This window comes from Macrosteles quadrilineatus, unplaced genomic scaffold (genome assembly GCF_028750875.1).
Source record: "Macrosteles quadrilineatus isolate MER2022 unplaced genomic scaffold, UCM_ALF_1.0 Scaffold_1__1_contigs__length_201487025, whole genome shotgun sequence".
Classification (NCBI taxonomy): Eukaryota; Metazoa; Arthropoda; class Insecta; order Hemiptera; family Cicadellidae; genus Macrosteles; species Macrosteles quadrilineatus.
Window position 1 is genome coordinate 141003392 of NW_026542594.1, and position 18269 is coordinate 141021660.

The following is an 18269-nucleotide window of genomic DNA, read 5'->3' on the forward strand; positions in this document are numbered from 1 at the left end:
ATATATATATATATGAATTTGAACGGATGGTGTTTTTGGCCTCTAGGGACCTCAAAACGAAAAAAAAAATCGGTCCCGCGTCCAGGTCTTACCATGAGTACTACGGTAATAGCTTATTCCCTATATGGGAAATTCGCTAAAAATTGTAAATTTAAAATTCTCATGTTATTCTTATGGAGAATATTGTAAAATGTTGTAGTTTGCTTGTTTATGGATATATTTTGATCAAACTTGGCAAATTTATTTATTTTATAGTAAGCTATCAATATTTTACTAAAAACACACTACTTGATTAGTTTCCTTGTAGCAGCAAACCTAGGTACTCGTTAAACCTAATGTTATTTAAATAGATCAATTGAAAATCAATTCGGCCAAATGGAAATTCGCTTAGACGGCAGGTTTGCTGCGGCGGGGGTATTAATGTGTAAATGCTATACATTGTATACATTTTACTTAGCTTGCCTTCTGCTTCCGTAGGTATTTATTTTATAATCTTCCTAGCTGTTGCCCATCGACTTCTCCAGACATAATTATGGTTTTTTTACTACTATGAACCCGTTAAAGTTGTAACTTGGCTTCAGGCTAAATTGACATTTTTGCATCAATTATCCATAAAGTAACAGTTACTATGGATTAAATACATTTGCATGCATCCTAACCACCAAAGCTACCTAAACATATGGGAATACTGAAGTCAATCTAGGGGAAAAATTAATGGTGGTCTACCAGGAGCTCTAACTACTCTCTCTGGATCAACCTATGTAATGTTTTTACCAAAAATATTATTCCTGTTCTATCTCCTTTCACTTATAATAGCTGTAGCCTGCCCTTAAATCAAATTTGACAATGGTACAGTTGGTTTTCTCATAACTTTATTGAAAAGTATTTGAGATAGTTTATCTTAAAGTAGCAATAAGTAACGTAAAACATGACATAGTGTTTTCTATCACTGTCTCGACATGCTTATGATTTGATATTATTGTTGATTTTTTAACTGAGTTTATAGCAGTCCAGGGAAGTTATTCTTGTCAAGCTGTAGCACTCATATTATTAGAAGTTTTTGAAGAGACTGTAGAAATAATTTATAAATAAAAAACGTTTTTAAAACAAAACGTTTTAAACGCACTAAAAAGTAGAAAATAATTTATAAATATGTGTAGAGTATAAATACTTGTAAGATTTAAAATGAAGAACGTGGGGTGCATGCAATAGATAATTTACAATTATCTTCACCTTTTAAACTATGTATTATTAGCCTACCAATTGCATTCACCCCAAGTTTTTCGTTTTAAATCTTACAAGTATTTATTACTCTCCACATATTTATAAATTATTTTCTACTTTTTAGTGCGTTTAGAAATGTTTTATTTTAAAAACGTTTTTTATTTATAAATTATTTTCTACTTTTTAGTATTTAATGTGTATGGAGGATGTTAAATCTATTTCAAGCATCTATATTGTATTAAGACAGAGGCATGTGGAAAATCTAATGTTTATTTGAGTTTCTTTTTATATAATTATGTATTAGATTGAATGTATGGCCTATCTACTAACTATAACCGTTTTATCTATGCTCTAAATATATCAATCTATTTGATTTATTGTTTACTTTATAGAATACTAAATAAATAACAATTGGCATTATTAACAAACACCTTTATATATGCAATCAGATTGTTTATCTTTATTTTGAAATGTTTGTTTGTATAAAGAATATCTTGGGAGCATACCCTGTAGCACAATTTTTATTTCAGCTGCAGTTATTTTAATAAGAACAAAATGAGAGCATCCTATTGGCTGAGGGAACACCATTAGCGCAATGAAACGGGCTGATGCTATCGGCCTCGGTGGTCTTGTGGATAGCGTGCCGGATTACTAAACTTATGGTACCGGGTTCGAAACTCATCGGGTGCACAAACTTTTTGTCTAAGATTTTTGCTTTATCAGCAAGTTTGGTTAGTTTTGTTAGGTTATAACAGTTAAATTTTATAATTATAAAACCTTATAAAATTGAATTCTAGCTATTTATAGTTTTATTTTATGAACAGAACTATTTTTTCGATTAGTAAACCTTCATTCAATTTTTTCATTATCAGCAAGTTTGGTTAGTTTGGTTAGGTTATGACAGTGTAATTTTAAAAAATTAAAAAATATTAAATTTAATTTGAGGCGTTTATAGTTTTATTTTATGAACAGAACTATTTTTTTCTATTAGTAAACCATTATTCAATTTTTTCATTATCAGCAAGTTTGGTTAGTTAGGTTAGGTTATGACAGTTTAATTAAAAAATTAATTATATATTTTTTTAGTTTTAGGCCTATAATAATTTTTTTTTTAATTTCTAATTTTTAAACTCTTATTTTGTCCTTATTAAAAAACTGCAGCTGAAATAAAAATCGTGCTACCCTGTACCTCTTAACCTCTGCTCTTCAAACTGTCAAATTTAAGTATTTACAGCTGACTTAAATTAATTGATATATTTACATTCTTTCGAAATGTAAACATGGAAAATTTGGAAGCCCATGTGGCGTAGCCCAAGGGAAATATGAAAATTAAATTATATAATATTGCATTGTCATCCATTTGTGAGCTATGTTTCAAATTTAAAGTATCTAGCTCATCGGGAAGTATCAAAATTTGCAAGAAAGCGAGTTAATAAAAACAAGCCCATGGGAAATATGAAAATTAAATGATATAATATTGCATTGTCAACCATTTGTGAGCTATGTTTCAAGTTTCAAGTCTATTGACAAAAATGTAAACAAAACATTTGATCAGCTGTTATGATCTTATCTTGGTCCCAGCTTTGCTATAATTTATCCCTGTATTAACTATCACCATTTTACAACTGTAAGGCTAATGGTAAGAACTAAATACTAAAACTGTGAAAATTGACTTTGTCCTCATGTTTGCGCTTCAAAACAAGGCAGTGAATCCTGGGATTTTTTATTTACTTTCAAAACTTAGGTTAGAATCATAGTGGTTTATAGAATAACCTGTACACTTAGGGTTATATTTCTAGTAAGCTATTTCGTCATGTCTAAGAGAGAAGAGAAAAATATTTTGATAAGAAACTTTTTAAGATTCATTATAAGAGAATAGTAATTTTTTTTATTTTTTTTTGAGGTTACATGTTTTATTTGAAACGTATTTCGGAAGAAATAGCATGAGTAATAACTCCTAAAATGTAATTAAGTGTTTAATTTAAGCACTTGTAAGATTTTTTAACCACTTTTTATTGATTTATGTATTTTTATTATGTAGAATATACTGCTTTTTAATTTAATAGAAAGTTTGGTAATCACAGTTGAATAGGAACTGCCTTGTTTTGAAGCGCAAACATGAGGACAAAGTCAATTTTCACAGTTTTGACAAACTGATTTTACTTGAAAATTGTTTGACATAGTAAAGAACTTTAAATACAAAAGTTGTAGATAATTTAATCCCTCACTAACGACTTTTCATCAGATTTAATATCAAAACATTGGTTCATCTCATAGTACAGGACATACATAACTTCATCAAAAATCACTATAACCCCCCTCACCCCTAAACACCCCTTAAATTAAGAATTTAGTAAAACCCGGTCTTATTGCACATCTACACCATACAGGGACCTCCTATACCAAATTTGGTAATTCTAGGTCGTGGGGATCACCTGTCAGTCAGTGGTATGCACCATAATTGTGATAGCCTAGTTTTATTAAATTGCATGTAGGCCTGCTGTTTTTTACTTCATTGTATTTGTTAATACCATCCCAAATGCTCAATAGGTTATTAATACTTCTTTAGAATACAATGGTCATAATTTATTTTGACCAAATGCATTTAAAAAAACCTATTATGATTATGATAATCATCGACATTTTCAGTAATTCAACACCCTCCCGGCATCATACCTGTGGGATTATTGAAGGACAACTGTACTTCTCATAGATTAATTAAATGTAGTTATAGTTTGTTCCAGAAATCTTTACATCTTGGTCAGCTTCCCTTTAATATAATCTCTTACGCTACCAGTTTGAGTAAATGTGATAGCGCTTATTTTAACCATTTAGTATTTACCATAAATTTTCAGGTTGAAGAAAGCAATCGCCTCTCGGGAAAAGAAGGAGAAAGAGCCAGGACAGGAGGGTGGCCGTGGTGGAGGTAGAGGTGGAAGAGGAGGAGGTGGGTGGCGAGGAGGAGGAGGTGGAGGTGGCAGAGGGGGCAGGGGAGGTGGAAACTCTGGCTACAAGTTCATGGGACCCAAACAGGAAAAACAACTGTGGGAGGGACTAATCGAGTTCCTGTCAGAGAGAGACCACACAGGAAAAGACAAACTACCTGTAAGTAGAAGAGTTACTCTGTGTGTTTGTCCCAGTCTAGTCTAAAAGCTAAAATAATCAAGCACCAAATCAGAAAATTGATACGGGCTGAGTTTTTAGGTGGTTTTTGAATAATTTGGGAAAATTGCCATACTATCCTAACAGTGGAGGAAGTCTGTTAAGACTGAACAATCGAAAATTAAAAATGTTACTGTGATTTCAGAAGATAACCTCATTGTTGCAAATAAGGGTCACATTGTTGATAATATGCTCGTGTTGTCCCTTAAAGGAGGGGGACTTCTTGTTTGTGTTTAGTAACAGTGAGTCTTTTATTTCACAACAAAACCCAATTCTTTGTGATTACTGATTAGTTATCCAAGTGAAAAGAATTTTATACTATTCTTTAAAGCTTTAAACTAAATTCACTTATTTAACTAAGAGATATTTATTTGTTATGTATTTATTTATCCAATTATCTCATATTCTGACGAATTGTTGTGTTGCCGCAGGTGGTAGCTTTCACATTGTCTCGCAACAGGTGTGACACCAATGCGGACCTCTTGTCAAATGTGGACTTGACTTCAAAAGAAGAGAAACATTACATTTATAAATTTTTCAAACAAAGTATATCAAGATTAAAAGAAGAGGACCAGAAACTACCGCAAGTACTTATTTTTGTATTGTTCTTATGATTTTAGCTAGAAAATATCTCTATTCAACAAAAAAATTTCTCTATTTAAACAATACTGGTGTACCATACACAATTCTAATTTCCCAATGAATATTTGAAACTTTAAAGTGTATCATCTAGAAAAAAAACTAAATACAGTAGACTCCCTCGTTTGTATACAGCGGGACCGGAACCTTATTCAAACTTAAGAAGTATTGCACTGCTATCAAGTCCATAGAAATAAAAAAATTGATGTGACTTTTGGCTGTTGTAGTAACATAAACTTGACTAAATTTAAGTTTTATTTAAAGGAAAAGCCAAGTGGTTGATTAGTTAGGTCGTGGAAAGGAAAGGGATAGAGTTCAGATAGATTATCTGAGCAAATTAAAGTCCAGAGTTTTATAGATACACAATGCAAGATATAACATAACCAGTGGCGGCGGTGCAAGGGGGGGGCCTAAATTTTTTTAAATTTTACCGAGGACACAGGCTTGCGATTGACATGGACAAGCTCAGCAACACGGGCCCCTTACCATAACGATATTTACATGAGAATTACCAAAATTTACTCATATTGATGGCGAAAATTTTGTAAAACCAGTATGAGCACTAGGACAAGTAATTTACAACAGCTAAACTGACACTATTACTTCACCGATCGATATAAATTCTCTACAAACCTAAGTAAAAGAATTGTCATCAGTCATGCAGGTTACATTCCTCGTGGACTGTGTGAAGGCGCTATAATAGGACCGTATTTAGAACCAATGTGGCCCCCGGCCAGTGGCGTAACAAATTTTTACGGGCCCCTCTGCAAACTTATTTTTTGGGCCCCCCTCTCATGAGTTATTTTTAGACCACCACCGATACAACATAATCAAACGACTTCCCCCTCCCCCCAGAGTTATTTTTGGACCACCGATACAATGATCAAACAGATTAATTATAAAAAGAGTGGTAAATAAAGTATGAAAAAAAATATTAAATATCAATTAAAAATATTAAATTATATGTTCCATAAAAGTGTGTGTTAAGTATTTCAATTGTGGTTTGATGAAAATGAGTTACATGAAATGCTACACAATCAATATCAGTGTTTGTAAATAGTTTTGAAATCAAATAAATAATAGTTATTTGTGCAACTAGTGAGAAAAGTGAGCAATTGACTCACTCGAGAGAAATCCTTACTCACGAGCCGTAGGCGAGTGAGGAATGGTTTCTCGAGTGAGGCAATTGTACTTTGAACTCGAGTTGCACATTATACTTTTCCTACAGTTACCATAAAACAAATAAATTTGTGAAGAAACATAACCTATTTTTACACAGAAGTGAACTTTTAATATAACATTTAATGTGAAGTGACGAATACAACAGTACAACAGCTGACCAGCTGATTTACAGCCAGTGCTGCCAACGTATGTCGCGCGCATACGACGTTGCCTGCATGTTACGCGCTCACTATTTCGTGCCTTCACGTTGCAAATCTGGAGTGAGACAAAGTAATTAGAGTGAGACAATGTTACTGATGAGCGAATTGGCCACTTTGCTTTCTCAAATCAGTGAGAGACCATGTACATTGTTAGGTAACTGTAGGAAAACTTTATTTTCCATCCGTGTATCAGATTGTTTATATCAAGGAGGTTAAAGATTTTACATTTAATTTATCACACATGTTATCCATTTTTATTACCCTGATAATTAGATGACTAATTCGTTAACTACAAGGCAAAAATGTGGTTTGAATTCCCCTAATTAACCCCCTTAGTTGCCTTTGGCTGTATTGGCTTTTAATTAACAACTGTGTCTAAGGAATATGCCGGCCTTAGTCCCTTTCAAAACTAAAAAGTTGCGCCACTCTTCCTATCCTACACTCATCTCCATTAATTCTTGGCTTAAAATGACATTGGTATGGTCACCATTTTAAAGTAAAATATTAAAGTATTAATTTATTAGGTCAGTTTAATCTTTGGTTATAATTAACTCATACACTAAAAGCTGGTTAATTTAATAGATTGACATACTTTTATCACAGGCTAATAGCCTATTACATTTATTTGATTTTATCTTTGTATGGATTTCAAGCGTTTATCTTACCACAAAATGTCTTTAGGATTGGTTAATTGTGAGGTAAAATAAGATATGAGCTAACTAACACAGTCAGTAGAACATATTGATGATATTGTTCTCGAAAGATGCTGTGCCAAGCTTAAGTGCAAGTTTAGACGGTAATACATGTGATTTTTAAAGATTATTGGCAGAGGGGGCCTGGCGAACAAACTTGCGGGGGGGCCTGCGGGCTCTTATCTCTGCCACTGAACATAACATTACACTGGTATTTTTTCCTAGCGTAAATAGTCCCATGGACTCTAATTTTTCTTGGTAAGTTAGGTGAAGTTCACCTCTTTGATTAAAATTGAGATTCTGCTCTTATCTGTTTTATAATCAATCAGTGTTACATTTACAAGACACAGAATAGCTCACAGCTCTACAAATAGCTCTCATAGCTCTAAATAGCTCACACTGCTGAATAAAGGACTTTGACTTTGACATTCTTGTTTAAGCTTTAAGTGAATCGAGGTAAATTTCTTTTTAACTTTTCTTCACAAGTACCAACCTAACAATTATTTTATTCTTAGATCCTCAAACTACAAAAGATTCTTGAGAAGGGAATTGGTGTACACCACAGTGGTATCCTTCCAATTCTCAAGGAAATAGTTGAGCTACTCTTTCAAGAAGGAAAAGTTAAGGTAAGAAAAATGTTTATACTGTAGTTTTTCTTAACACGTTTCACTGCTGAAAACTTTTACACAGGCGCTCCTAAACTGCTGCAAGCCCGGCGCGCTAACTGAATCAGCGATCGCTATTGGCATTGAAATATCTCAGTAAGACGAATCACAAAAGAGCAGTCGTGGTTGTTCTGCGTTACCCCGAAAGTGGATGTAGTTCACTGAAACACCCAAAGGTATCAGCACTGCCTGGATCAATAACCAGAGTCTTTGTAAAATGGCGCGAATAGAGATAATCCCCGAAAACGGGACAAAAGCATTGCCAGAAGGGATTTTACGGGAAATTTTAGTACCAACCTTCACCAGATTAAAGCTTACATTCTAAGCTACAGGCTGGCAACGATTATAACTTTCCCCGGCAATGGCTGAGTTCACGTTGAAGCAAAGTTGTTGGCATTGGAGAAGGACGACATTTCCCACCCTGCGCTAGTGGTGCCGGTACCGCGGGGCGAGAATTCCCGCCCCTCGTACCGAACGTGTTAAATTGTTTATAATAATTCATGAGCAATCCACACTGAAAGATATTGACTGACATTGAGGAAAACCAGTCTGGTTTTAATATCAAACAGACAGATGTTTATCACAGTTGATTATCTATAACAACATTATTTTTGTAAAAAGATCTTTTTGTTCTAATATATCTTTAACTGATGTACAAGGAATGTTTTTCTGGAAGAAAAAGAAATTTAATGAAATTTTTTTTCAATGTAGCCTAGTGTAACAAAAAAATTAAAAAGGATTAAAAAAATTATTTTAGACAAAAATGCTGAGAAGGGTTGGAATATACTTCAAGCAAAGTGGAACCCTGACAGAGCCAGGTTCAGGCCTATGTCACTTCATCACATGTCCCAATTTTCTAATTAGTATATAAACTATTCAGTTGTTCTTTTGAAGTATATATCCTTGTCCATAAGCAGGCAGTAGGAAATCTGAATCATAGATAATCTTCTCCTGAAACTGGACTTATGAAAATATTTGGTATGTTCTTTACAGTTGCTATTTGCAACAGAGACCTTTGCTATGGGAGTAAACATGCCAACACGCTCAGTCGTGTTTGACAGTGTGAAAAAGTTTGACGGAACAGGAACACGAGCGCTGCTGCCTGCAGAGTACATCCAGATGGCAGGACGAGCAGGTCGCAGAGGCAAAGATCCTACAGGCACTGTCATCATTTTGTGTAAACAAGATATACCAGATGAGCATGTTCTTAAGTCAATGATGTTTGGTAAGTCAAGATCAACAAAGCAGGTATTTAAACAAAACAGAATATCCAATCGTACAAAGTAGATACTCTGGGAGGGCATATTACATACATGATACTCTTCAATGCGTGTACTAGGGTGTACTAGGGTTGAGCATCGATAGGTCAACCATCAATGTTCACCATCGATGGTAACATCGACGTCAACTATTGATGTAACGAAAACATCGATATTTTTGGGACTACACCATCTTTGTTTTTAGTTTTTCATCTGCTGTGTGATGATGTGGAGTAGTATGAGTGTAAATGAAGATACCTGGGCCCTATATATCCTCCTCCCACCACTACCAAATCACGCACATTTCCTGTCGTTGCTCAACTCTACTACAAGGAAACTAGCTACCTCGTCAAAGTGCACAACATTATCTTAGCTGCCTATCACAGCCAGCTTTTATTTTATTTAATATATCTAATTGTAATATAGTGAACAGAGAAATAAATATATATCTGGACTTATTCTAATTCGTGAATAGTAACAAGATTTAGCAAATGTGAATTCTAATTTTGGGATATTGATTTCCAGACCGCTGATTACCAGACCACGACCATTGGTGAACCTAATAAATTACATAATTAATTACTATCTGCCCTAACCTACACCCTTCCCCAACCCCTACGAACCTATCTAGACATAATCTTATGTTAGTACTTATCCGGGCTAGTTGAACTGCTGCTGGTCGACACACTACTGTGTACTCTATTCTCTCCGGCTCGCCGCAGTGCTTACCGTAGCTGCGCACGCAGCTAAGTCACGTGACTTGCGTTATTGTAGCGAGTCGCTACAGCTTTTTATACCCTCTAGTAATGGAAAACATTGATTTCTCAATACTTGGCCAAATACATCCATGTAACAAAAACATCGGTAACCTACAATCGATGTAAAAACTTCGAACATCGATAGAAAAGCATTGATGTTTTGAAAACATCGAATATCGATGCTCATTCCTAGTGTGTACTATTATTTTATTATTGATATAGTAAAAGTAAAATATTTAAGGCTATCTACAAATTTACTTGGTGTAGGTACGGTAAATGCTTTTGACTTGAAAAAGAAAATTATTAAAAACCACTATGTCAAATTGATTGTTCAAATAATTTCAAGCATTGTGAACTGCCCATTGGGAAGAGAAAAAGAAAGAAATGTGTTAAATGTGTTTAGTTTGGTATATCATTTGAGGGATAAACTTTTATGTTTTGCAACGGCTCATCTGACTTTATCAGTAAAATGCTTAACGTTAGCGTTTTTTATCTTTGGTGACAGACAAGCCGATGAAGCTGGAGTCACAGTTCAGGATGACTTATGCTATGATCCTCAAGAACCTTCAACACAACATGGAGGCTGACGTCACTGTAGAGAACATGATCACCCGCAGCTTCAAGGAGTTCCCTGAAGTTGCCAAGCACTCAACTTACCGGTAAACTATCAGTTGTATGCCTTTTAAGAAGAGCAAGATAGGTTAGCCTCCTGTGTTCTAATATCACGAGACAAACAAAGAAGTGTGTGTTTGTACCATGTAAGTTTTCTGTATTGGTCTTGGAAGTGTTAGACCCTGTGAGTAAATCCCATCAGGCACACTTCTCTAAATACCCTATTTAACAGAAAAAATAAAATATTTGTTTGAAAACATAATTAATTTGTTATATACCAATGCCGGTTTCTAAGTTATCAGTTATCACAAGACAACTAATCGTGTTTTTCCCATGTTTATCACCCAACTTTAAGTATAGGAATAGGAATAATATGTAGTTAGTTACAACACGTTGGGTGGTTAGCATTGGACAAAATAACTTCTTGATCAGCATTGTACGTGTTATTAAATTTATGGAAAGTAAATAAAAGAAACGTCTTATAACACTTAAAACATATATTTACGCTTATACTGTTACTCACAAGACGGTAGATATACAAAACAGATGGTAAGTGGTGATCGATTTCGATTGGACACTCCAATCATCATCAGACCCAAGATGACATTCGCCTATTGGGTCTGATGATGATTGGAGTGTCCAATCGAAATCGATCACCACTTACCATCTGTTTTTTTATATTTACCGTCTTGTGAGTAACAGTATAAGCGTAAATATATGTTTTAAGTGTTATAAGACGTTTCTTTTATTTACTTTCCATTGGACAAATGCATAATTAGTTGTCTGTTAAGTTTTTTTTTTAGTAATCTGCTTTATCACCATTATAAAACAAGCTTAGTAAAATTATAGCTTTCTCTACAAAAGTACATCAAGAGATTAAATCATCAGATCTTTTCCACTCTTGATAGTAGTGCTTGACAATAGACAATTCTTTTATTACAATTTCATCAAGAAATGTTACAGCGTAAAATAAAAAAAAAAATAACATTGGTATAATAGATAAAAAGTGAAATGGAAAAGCTTCTTCAGTGTTGTGTGTGGTCTTGGCATGCTAAGAACTCCATTAGAGAGTAGAAAGCTTTGTCTAGCAGCCATCTCCGTAGCTTCCTCTTCATCAGCACAGGGCCTCCAATTTTCAAGTGGTCTGGTAGCTTGTTTACAGCTCCAACATAGGAGCTGTTTACAACTCCTGCATACAGTGGTTTCTTTTCAAACATTGCTATTCTGTGGCCAGGCAGCACGTAGTTTCCTGCATATCTGGTGTTGTATTCATGTATATCTCTTTGTTTAGGCGGGTCTTTGGTTACACAGTAATAAAAAGTTTCTAGGATGTAGATGGAAGTCACCGTCAGGATGTTCAGGTTTTTGAAGGCATCTCTACAGCTTTGTTCTTTACTAATGCCTGCTATTATTCTGATAGCCCTTATCTGCATAACCAGGACCCGATTAAGTAGTGGATCCACCCCAGACAGTAATACCATAGAGTATATGGCTTTCAAACAATGTATGGTATGCAGTCCTCGTTGCCTCAGGGGTACTAGTCTCTTGATTTCTAAACCTTGAGATACCCCAACTACAATACAACTAGGAGGGATCCCCCCCCCCCTCCCCACTCAATTTAGTCATATTAACAATTTCAATTTTTGATACTAATCAACGGAACATTTTCTCTTTAGGGGCTCTTCTGCAGTGCTCCATATCGAATAGAGCCATGGTAATGAGATATTAATAACCGACATAGTTGCTATCTAAATAAACAAAATCTTACAAGCTGGAGATTTTTAAAAACCTAACTATTGTAACTAACTAACTAGACTACATCTCAACTATTATTATAGGCAGGAACTTGCAGCTTTGAAAAAACTTCAAGAACAAGAAGAATTTAAAAGAGGTGGTGTGAAAAGACCAGGAGAAGAAAAGCTAGAGCAGTTTTTTGATGTAGCTTTTGATTACATCAGGGAAAACAATAAATATCAAGTGAGTTTCATTACTGTACCTGGTTTGGTTGTTAGACAAATAACTAATAAATAATTTATATAATATATTTTAAGTTTGTAATCCTGATAAACAATATATATATATATATATTAGAGGAATGGGAGCGGCTTGATTTTCAAGCCGAGCCGAGCCCGGCTTACAATCTCGATCACTAAGTCAGAAGCTTTTACGATTGCGATCGTAAAACACATCTGCAAAGTTCACACGTTTAAAAAACTCATGCTTTTTAATGTGATTGCGGAAGACTATGATGACGTTTCCATGACCAGTAATGTTCCATGAACAGTAATGTCTACAAACCGCACGAGATGTCAGGATTTTTCCTTTGATGACGATAATAATTATAAAAATAAAACAACAAAACGGAACTAAGTAAAAAGTTATTAATATAAAGTAAGGAAGTAATCCAAAGCTACTGGTCATAAAAATTTATTTAATAAACTACTCAGCGATACCATACCTCCTCAGGGGGCTGGCCTCGCTTGGAGTCAGTCAGAGGAAAATTTTAGATCTAAGCATGGGTCTATATGCTCATAAAATTCAAGATCTTTATTAGTAGAATACAATCTCGAAAGAAAATTTGATGTGCTTTTTATGTGCAATCTTCAAATCCACCACGTAAATAGTGTAAATATCTTATCTTAATTCTAAAATTCATTTAACGGTTACAATAGACAATAGACTATAGACAATGTTCTTTATTTACATATTCGTGGGAGAATAGTACATGCGTCAAAACAAAAGATTTTAGATTGTCAAAGTTATACAATGCTCAAGATTTTTTTTTATATAGTTACGTAAAGAGGTTTTAAGAGTTATAAGGTTATAAAAAGAGTAATGCAGTAAAGCACCAATTTTCAAACAACAAAACACATTTTAGTTTAGTTTAATAAAAAAATTTAATGTTTACAACTACAACAAATGTGTTCATGAATTGCAATTTTAATATAACCAGCTCTTTCCTTTATTAATATGTAAATTTAAAAGTATACATCTGTTCAACTGTAAACAAATCTTTTCCAACAAGGGTAACAAGGGAACTTTAGAGGCTACTTGGGTAGAACCCTGATGGAATTTCTTGAAAATGCTTCTTATTGCACATAGAGCTTAAGAGGAACCTTAATTTTAATTCCTGAGTTGTTACGGTTTGTAGATATTCAGAAATTAAATGAGATTTATTTTCCTTTAAGCACTGTACAAAATGCAATGGGCATTGTCAAAATGTACAATTGTCAATATATACAATCACTAACAAAACTTAACCTAAGAAAAACCAAGCAAACACAGCACGCAAAATAGGCTTATACTCACATTATGCTTCAATGTCAGGTAGCTCAAGAATCTGACTCTTTGAAAAAAGAAAATTTACAGTTTGCATCTTAACTAAGCACACCATGCAGACAATGGTGTAATCAATTGTGAGCCAGTCATTTAGTCAGTGAGTGATATTTTGCCTTTTATAAGTAGATAGATGTAAATGTAAAACTTTAAAGGCTGTGCCCGGAAACATCTTCCAGTATATTATTTTGCATCCAACAACACTGAAATTGTTTTATTTTGCTGACAAATTTGGAAAACACGTCCCTATATCTAATTTGGAGGAAAAATATCCCTATCACATGGTAAATTATGTGACTATATAACAAACATTAAACCATTTGATGTTGTTCAGGCGTTGGCGATGATCCAAGCCAAGGCAGTGAAGGAGTTGGTGATTGGTCGCATGGTGTTGATATCTTATCAGGACCATGTCTGCAAGTATGGCATCGTGGTGGGCAAGACTAGTCCAGACACACCGAAGGCTGTTTACAGAGTCCTAGTCCTGCAAAATCAGGATCACCCGGAAAATCCTGTAAGTTGGTATTCCACTTATCTATAATCCATTTACAAAATGTAGGTGGTTTTAGGGAAAGAAATCTATCCCCTCCACTTGACCATACCTTTAAAACAGCCCAAAAGCTGGGGTTTGCCAAAACGTCAATCAGCTGCAGCGTACATTACGAAAAAAGTGGTGAGGAACCTCCCCTCAAACCGGAATGGACCTAATGGATCGGAAAACCAAAATAGGTATCAATATATCGAAAAAATCATCGGTAATAATGAATGTTCCCGTTAACAGGAAAGTACCAAAATGAATTTCAGGGTACTCTGGTTTTTATTATTTTACTTATTTATTGAAAAAGTAGTCCTAAAAAGTGAGCAAAACTAAAAAATATATATATATATATGAATTTGAATGGATTGGCCTCTAGGGACCTCAAAACGAAAAAGTAAATCGGTCCCGGGTTCAGGTCTTACCATGAGTACTACGGTAATAGCTGATTCCCTATAGGGGGAATTCGCTAATATTCCCTATAGGGGAAATTCGCTAAAAACCATACATCTGATACAAATTTTCAAAACAATGTGCCAGATGTGTGTAAATATTGGTTAATAAATACCAATGAATACAAAACCAATAAGAAGCACAATGCGTTTGTTCAAAATTCAGTCTTGGAATATTTGAATTTTGGATAGCATCTGCGGCAACCACTAGGTAGACTATTGCGAGCGCGCTGTCAAGTCAGCTACGTGAGTGCGAGAGAGTGGGGCAATGGATCGGCTTAGAGAGAGAGAGATGGAGTAGCGCAAGCGATACTGGCGGCGGCCGGGCGAAGCTCATTTCGGTAGCAAAATTCCAGTGACTATTCTCCATAAGAGTTTAGCTTCTTATATGTTTTGTATTCATTGTTTGTAAATACTAAATAGGTTTTGTAAACTACTATCACTACTTTCCTACAGAGAACAAAATTAACAGATACAACATTGTCTATCTATTTAAATGTTGGCAAGAGTACTGATAGTTAATTATTGTAGACATATTAAACATTGTTACTTTAAATCATACTTTTAGTGAATTTCCCTATAGGGAAGTAGCTGTTACTGTAGGTGGCATGGTAAGACCTAGGCCCGGGACCGATTTACTTTTTCATTTTGATGTCCCCAGAGGCCAAAAACACCATTCGTTCAAATTTTTATATATGTATATATATATATATATATGTGTGTGTGTCCGTGAACTTGAGTAATTTTTGTCCGATTTTGATGAAATTTGGTTTGAAGGTGTAAAGCGGGATAAACTTGAATGAGTTCGCGAACCAGCATGATCGGACCTGGGGAACGGGGCTTTACGGGGGGTTTTATGGGGGAAAAATTTCTCACTTTTGACCCTGAAAACACAAAGTTTCCCAATTTCTCTTTAGACCTTTCTAAAGAGCTTAAAAAAAAAAACAAATGATTTAGTATATAAAAGTATTTTTGTACCGTTATTGATAAAAGAAAAAATAAAAAAAATGTAAATTTAAAATTCCCATGTTATTCATACGGAGAATATTGTAAAATGTTGTAGTTTGCTTGTTTATGGATATATTTTTATCAAACTTGGCAAATTTATTTATTTTATACTAAGCTATTAATATTTACTAAAAACACACTTTATAAATTTCCTTGTAGCAATAGCCTTGTAAAAACCTAGGTAGCCTACTTGTTAAACATAATGTTATTTAAATATATTTTTTATTGAAAATCAATTTAGACAAATGGACATACGCTTAGTTGGCAGGTTTGCTGCGACGGGGGTATTTATGTAATTAAGAGCCATCCTATAATTTGACACTTATAAAATAATATTAAATAAGAACAGCCAGCAGCTGTGTATTAAAAGAAGAAATTTACTTTCCTTCCTAAGTTAAGACAGTTAGAAACTTTGATATCAGACCACGTTGTCAGATTGTATATACTTTTCAATAAAAAGTATTGTTCTCGTACTAGTTTACAGTGAAAATATAAAACCTGGTTGGTGTTACTATAGCTCAATAGAAGTATTGATTTAAAATCTATGATACAGAGGTAATAAAAGAATACTTACCTGACTGCCTGACTTTGACACCCACTCAAGTGAACACAACATGATGAGTGTAGAATGAATTACACAGTCCACTCGTTATTTTTTAAGGAAGTTAATTGGCAAGAAATGACAAATGTTGTGTTGATTTTAGGAGCACAGTGAACTGTACTACCAGATGGTGGCTGTGATGAAGCCCAAGCAGAGGTTCATGTGGGACGGTAAGGGAGGCCACACCATCATCAAACTACAACCTGTCAACATCCTCAAACTGACACCAGAGATCATCAAGATTGATGCGGAAGGAATCATCAGAGACTGGGAAAAAAGACAACTTCCAAGGTTTAGGTAAGTAGTGTAAAGTATTTCATATTGCTGTTATCTTACAAAAATATGTATGTGAGACTGATTCTGCCATAAACAACTATTTGCACTAAAATGAGGATGTCTATGTATACTGTATATTTTTGTATGAAAATTATTATAGAATGGTTTGTAGGATTTTTCCTGTTAACAATTAGGCCTATATCATTTGTGAAAAACTGTAAAGAATCATTAAACAACTGACTGGACATATTTAGTTTAATGTGGCATGCCTGACAAGTAAACGGATTTTGTTTACGACTTCGAATTATGCTGACTGACTTAAAATTTGAATCCAGCATGTTTAACAACAGCTTCAGTTTAGCTTAAAGCATTCTGTACTCTTCAAGTATGTAATTGCTTTTTTGTGTGAAACCACAACTTACTCAAATTAAGCCAAGTTAAAATACTTAACAAATAATTTAATTTGTGAAGAAATGATCCTGTTGGACCTTCCTGCAAGTCGGCCATTCAAGAGTTGGCGTTGTACGGTGAGACTCGCATCTACGGTAAGTGGCATGACATCAAGGAGGACAAGAACCTGGACCTGGCTGAGATGAGACACGGTCTCTACTGTCTGGAGCAGATGTTGGAGAACCTGAAACCTACAGAAGTACTCAACCATCAGCAGTTGGTAAGTTGCAATATAATACATACTTGGTACGTTAGTGGGCAAGAGTGCTACAATTTAGGTGGGAGTGTTACTGAAGGTCTAAGTCCCTTGATTTTGAAGTTTACTGAACAATTTAATTCCCATGTAATGAATACTCTTTTCCAAAGATGTTGTATAATAATGAGGGTATATTGGTAAACTCTGATTTCTAGTATTGTAAAGGTGGCTACTTTTTTCAATAGAGCACAATTTAAATTATTTTTTAGGTGACACAGAACCTCAAAAATGAAGATACACGATACTGCAAGTATTTTTAAATTTTTAAATACTTCATTACATGAGCTTCCAGGCTGTTTAAGTGTCATGGCTCTTAGGAATTTACGAGGTGTTAGCCCGTCCTACGTACGGGAATTCAGTAGTCAGTTAAAACCATGTACATTTCAGATTAGCTAGTTTACACATATAAAGACGAAGTTTCTTGCAATTTTAATGTGAACAATCATCTTGTAAACAAATGTTGTGTGACCAAATATGTTTTTATTCCATCTCAAATCCGATAATTTTACAATAAAACAGCATTTTCATTCTGCATTTTGCATTCTGCAATTTTTACGATGTGAAAAGCGTTGAAGTGAGATTTGCAGCCGATTCGCTCAGACGCACACTGATTATAAGTAGCCTACAGTAGAGAGAGTAATAGTCAATTGAGAAGTGTATAGACCAAGTCAACGATACCTCCTTCCATAGCATACCTGCCTCTTCCATAATTATTATCACCACAATACAACTACTATACACAATTTCCAGTAGGTCTGAATAGAAACGACCTAAAAAAACGATAATATCCAATAAAATTCACAGTACACTAGTACACATAATTTAACTTTGGTGTCCTAACATCAAAACTAATCGTCACACCTATCCTTTATATCAATTTCACTGCATTAATTGCTAAATAAATAAGTGTAAACAAAGAAAAGTTAAAACAATAACAGTTTGTTTTGAAACAGCTGTTTGGT

General features: G+C 34.4%; 1 protein-coding gene across 1 annotated transcript in view; it reads left to right on the forward strand.

Moving 5' to 3' along the window:
• Positions 1-18269, forward strand: part of LOC128985822 (SKI2 subunit of superkiller complex protein) — a 63222-nt gene that overhangs the window by 29947 nt on the left and 15006 nt on the right. The window contains exons 9-17 of the mRNA XM_054405738.1: positions 4080-4329; positions 4818-4973; positions 7615-7725; positions 8758-8989; positions 10287-10440; positions 12232-12370; positions 14064-14243; positions 16429-16622; positions 17073-17271. Coding sequence (XP_054261713.1) covers positions 4080-4329; positions 4818-4973; positions 7615-7725; positions 8758-8989; positions 10287-10440; positions 12232-12370; positions 14064-14243; positions 16429-16622; positions 17073-17271 — 1615 coding nt within the window. The remainder of the gene's footprint in view (positions 1-4079; positions 4330-4817; positions 4974-7614; positions 7726-8757; positions 8990-10286; positions 10441-12231; positions 12371-14063; positions 14244-16428; positions 16623-17072; positions 17272-18269) is intronic.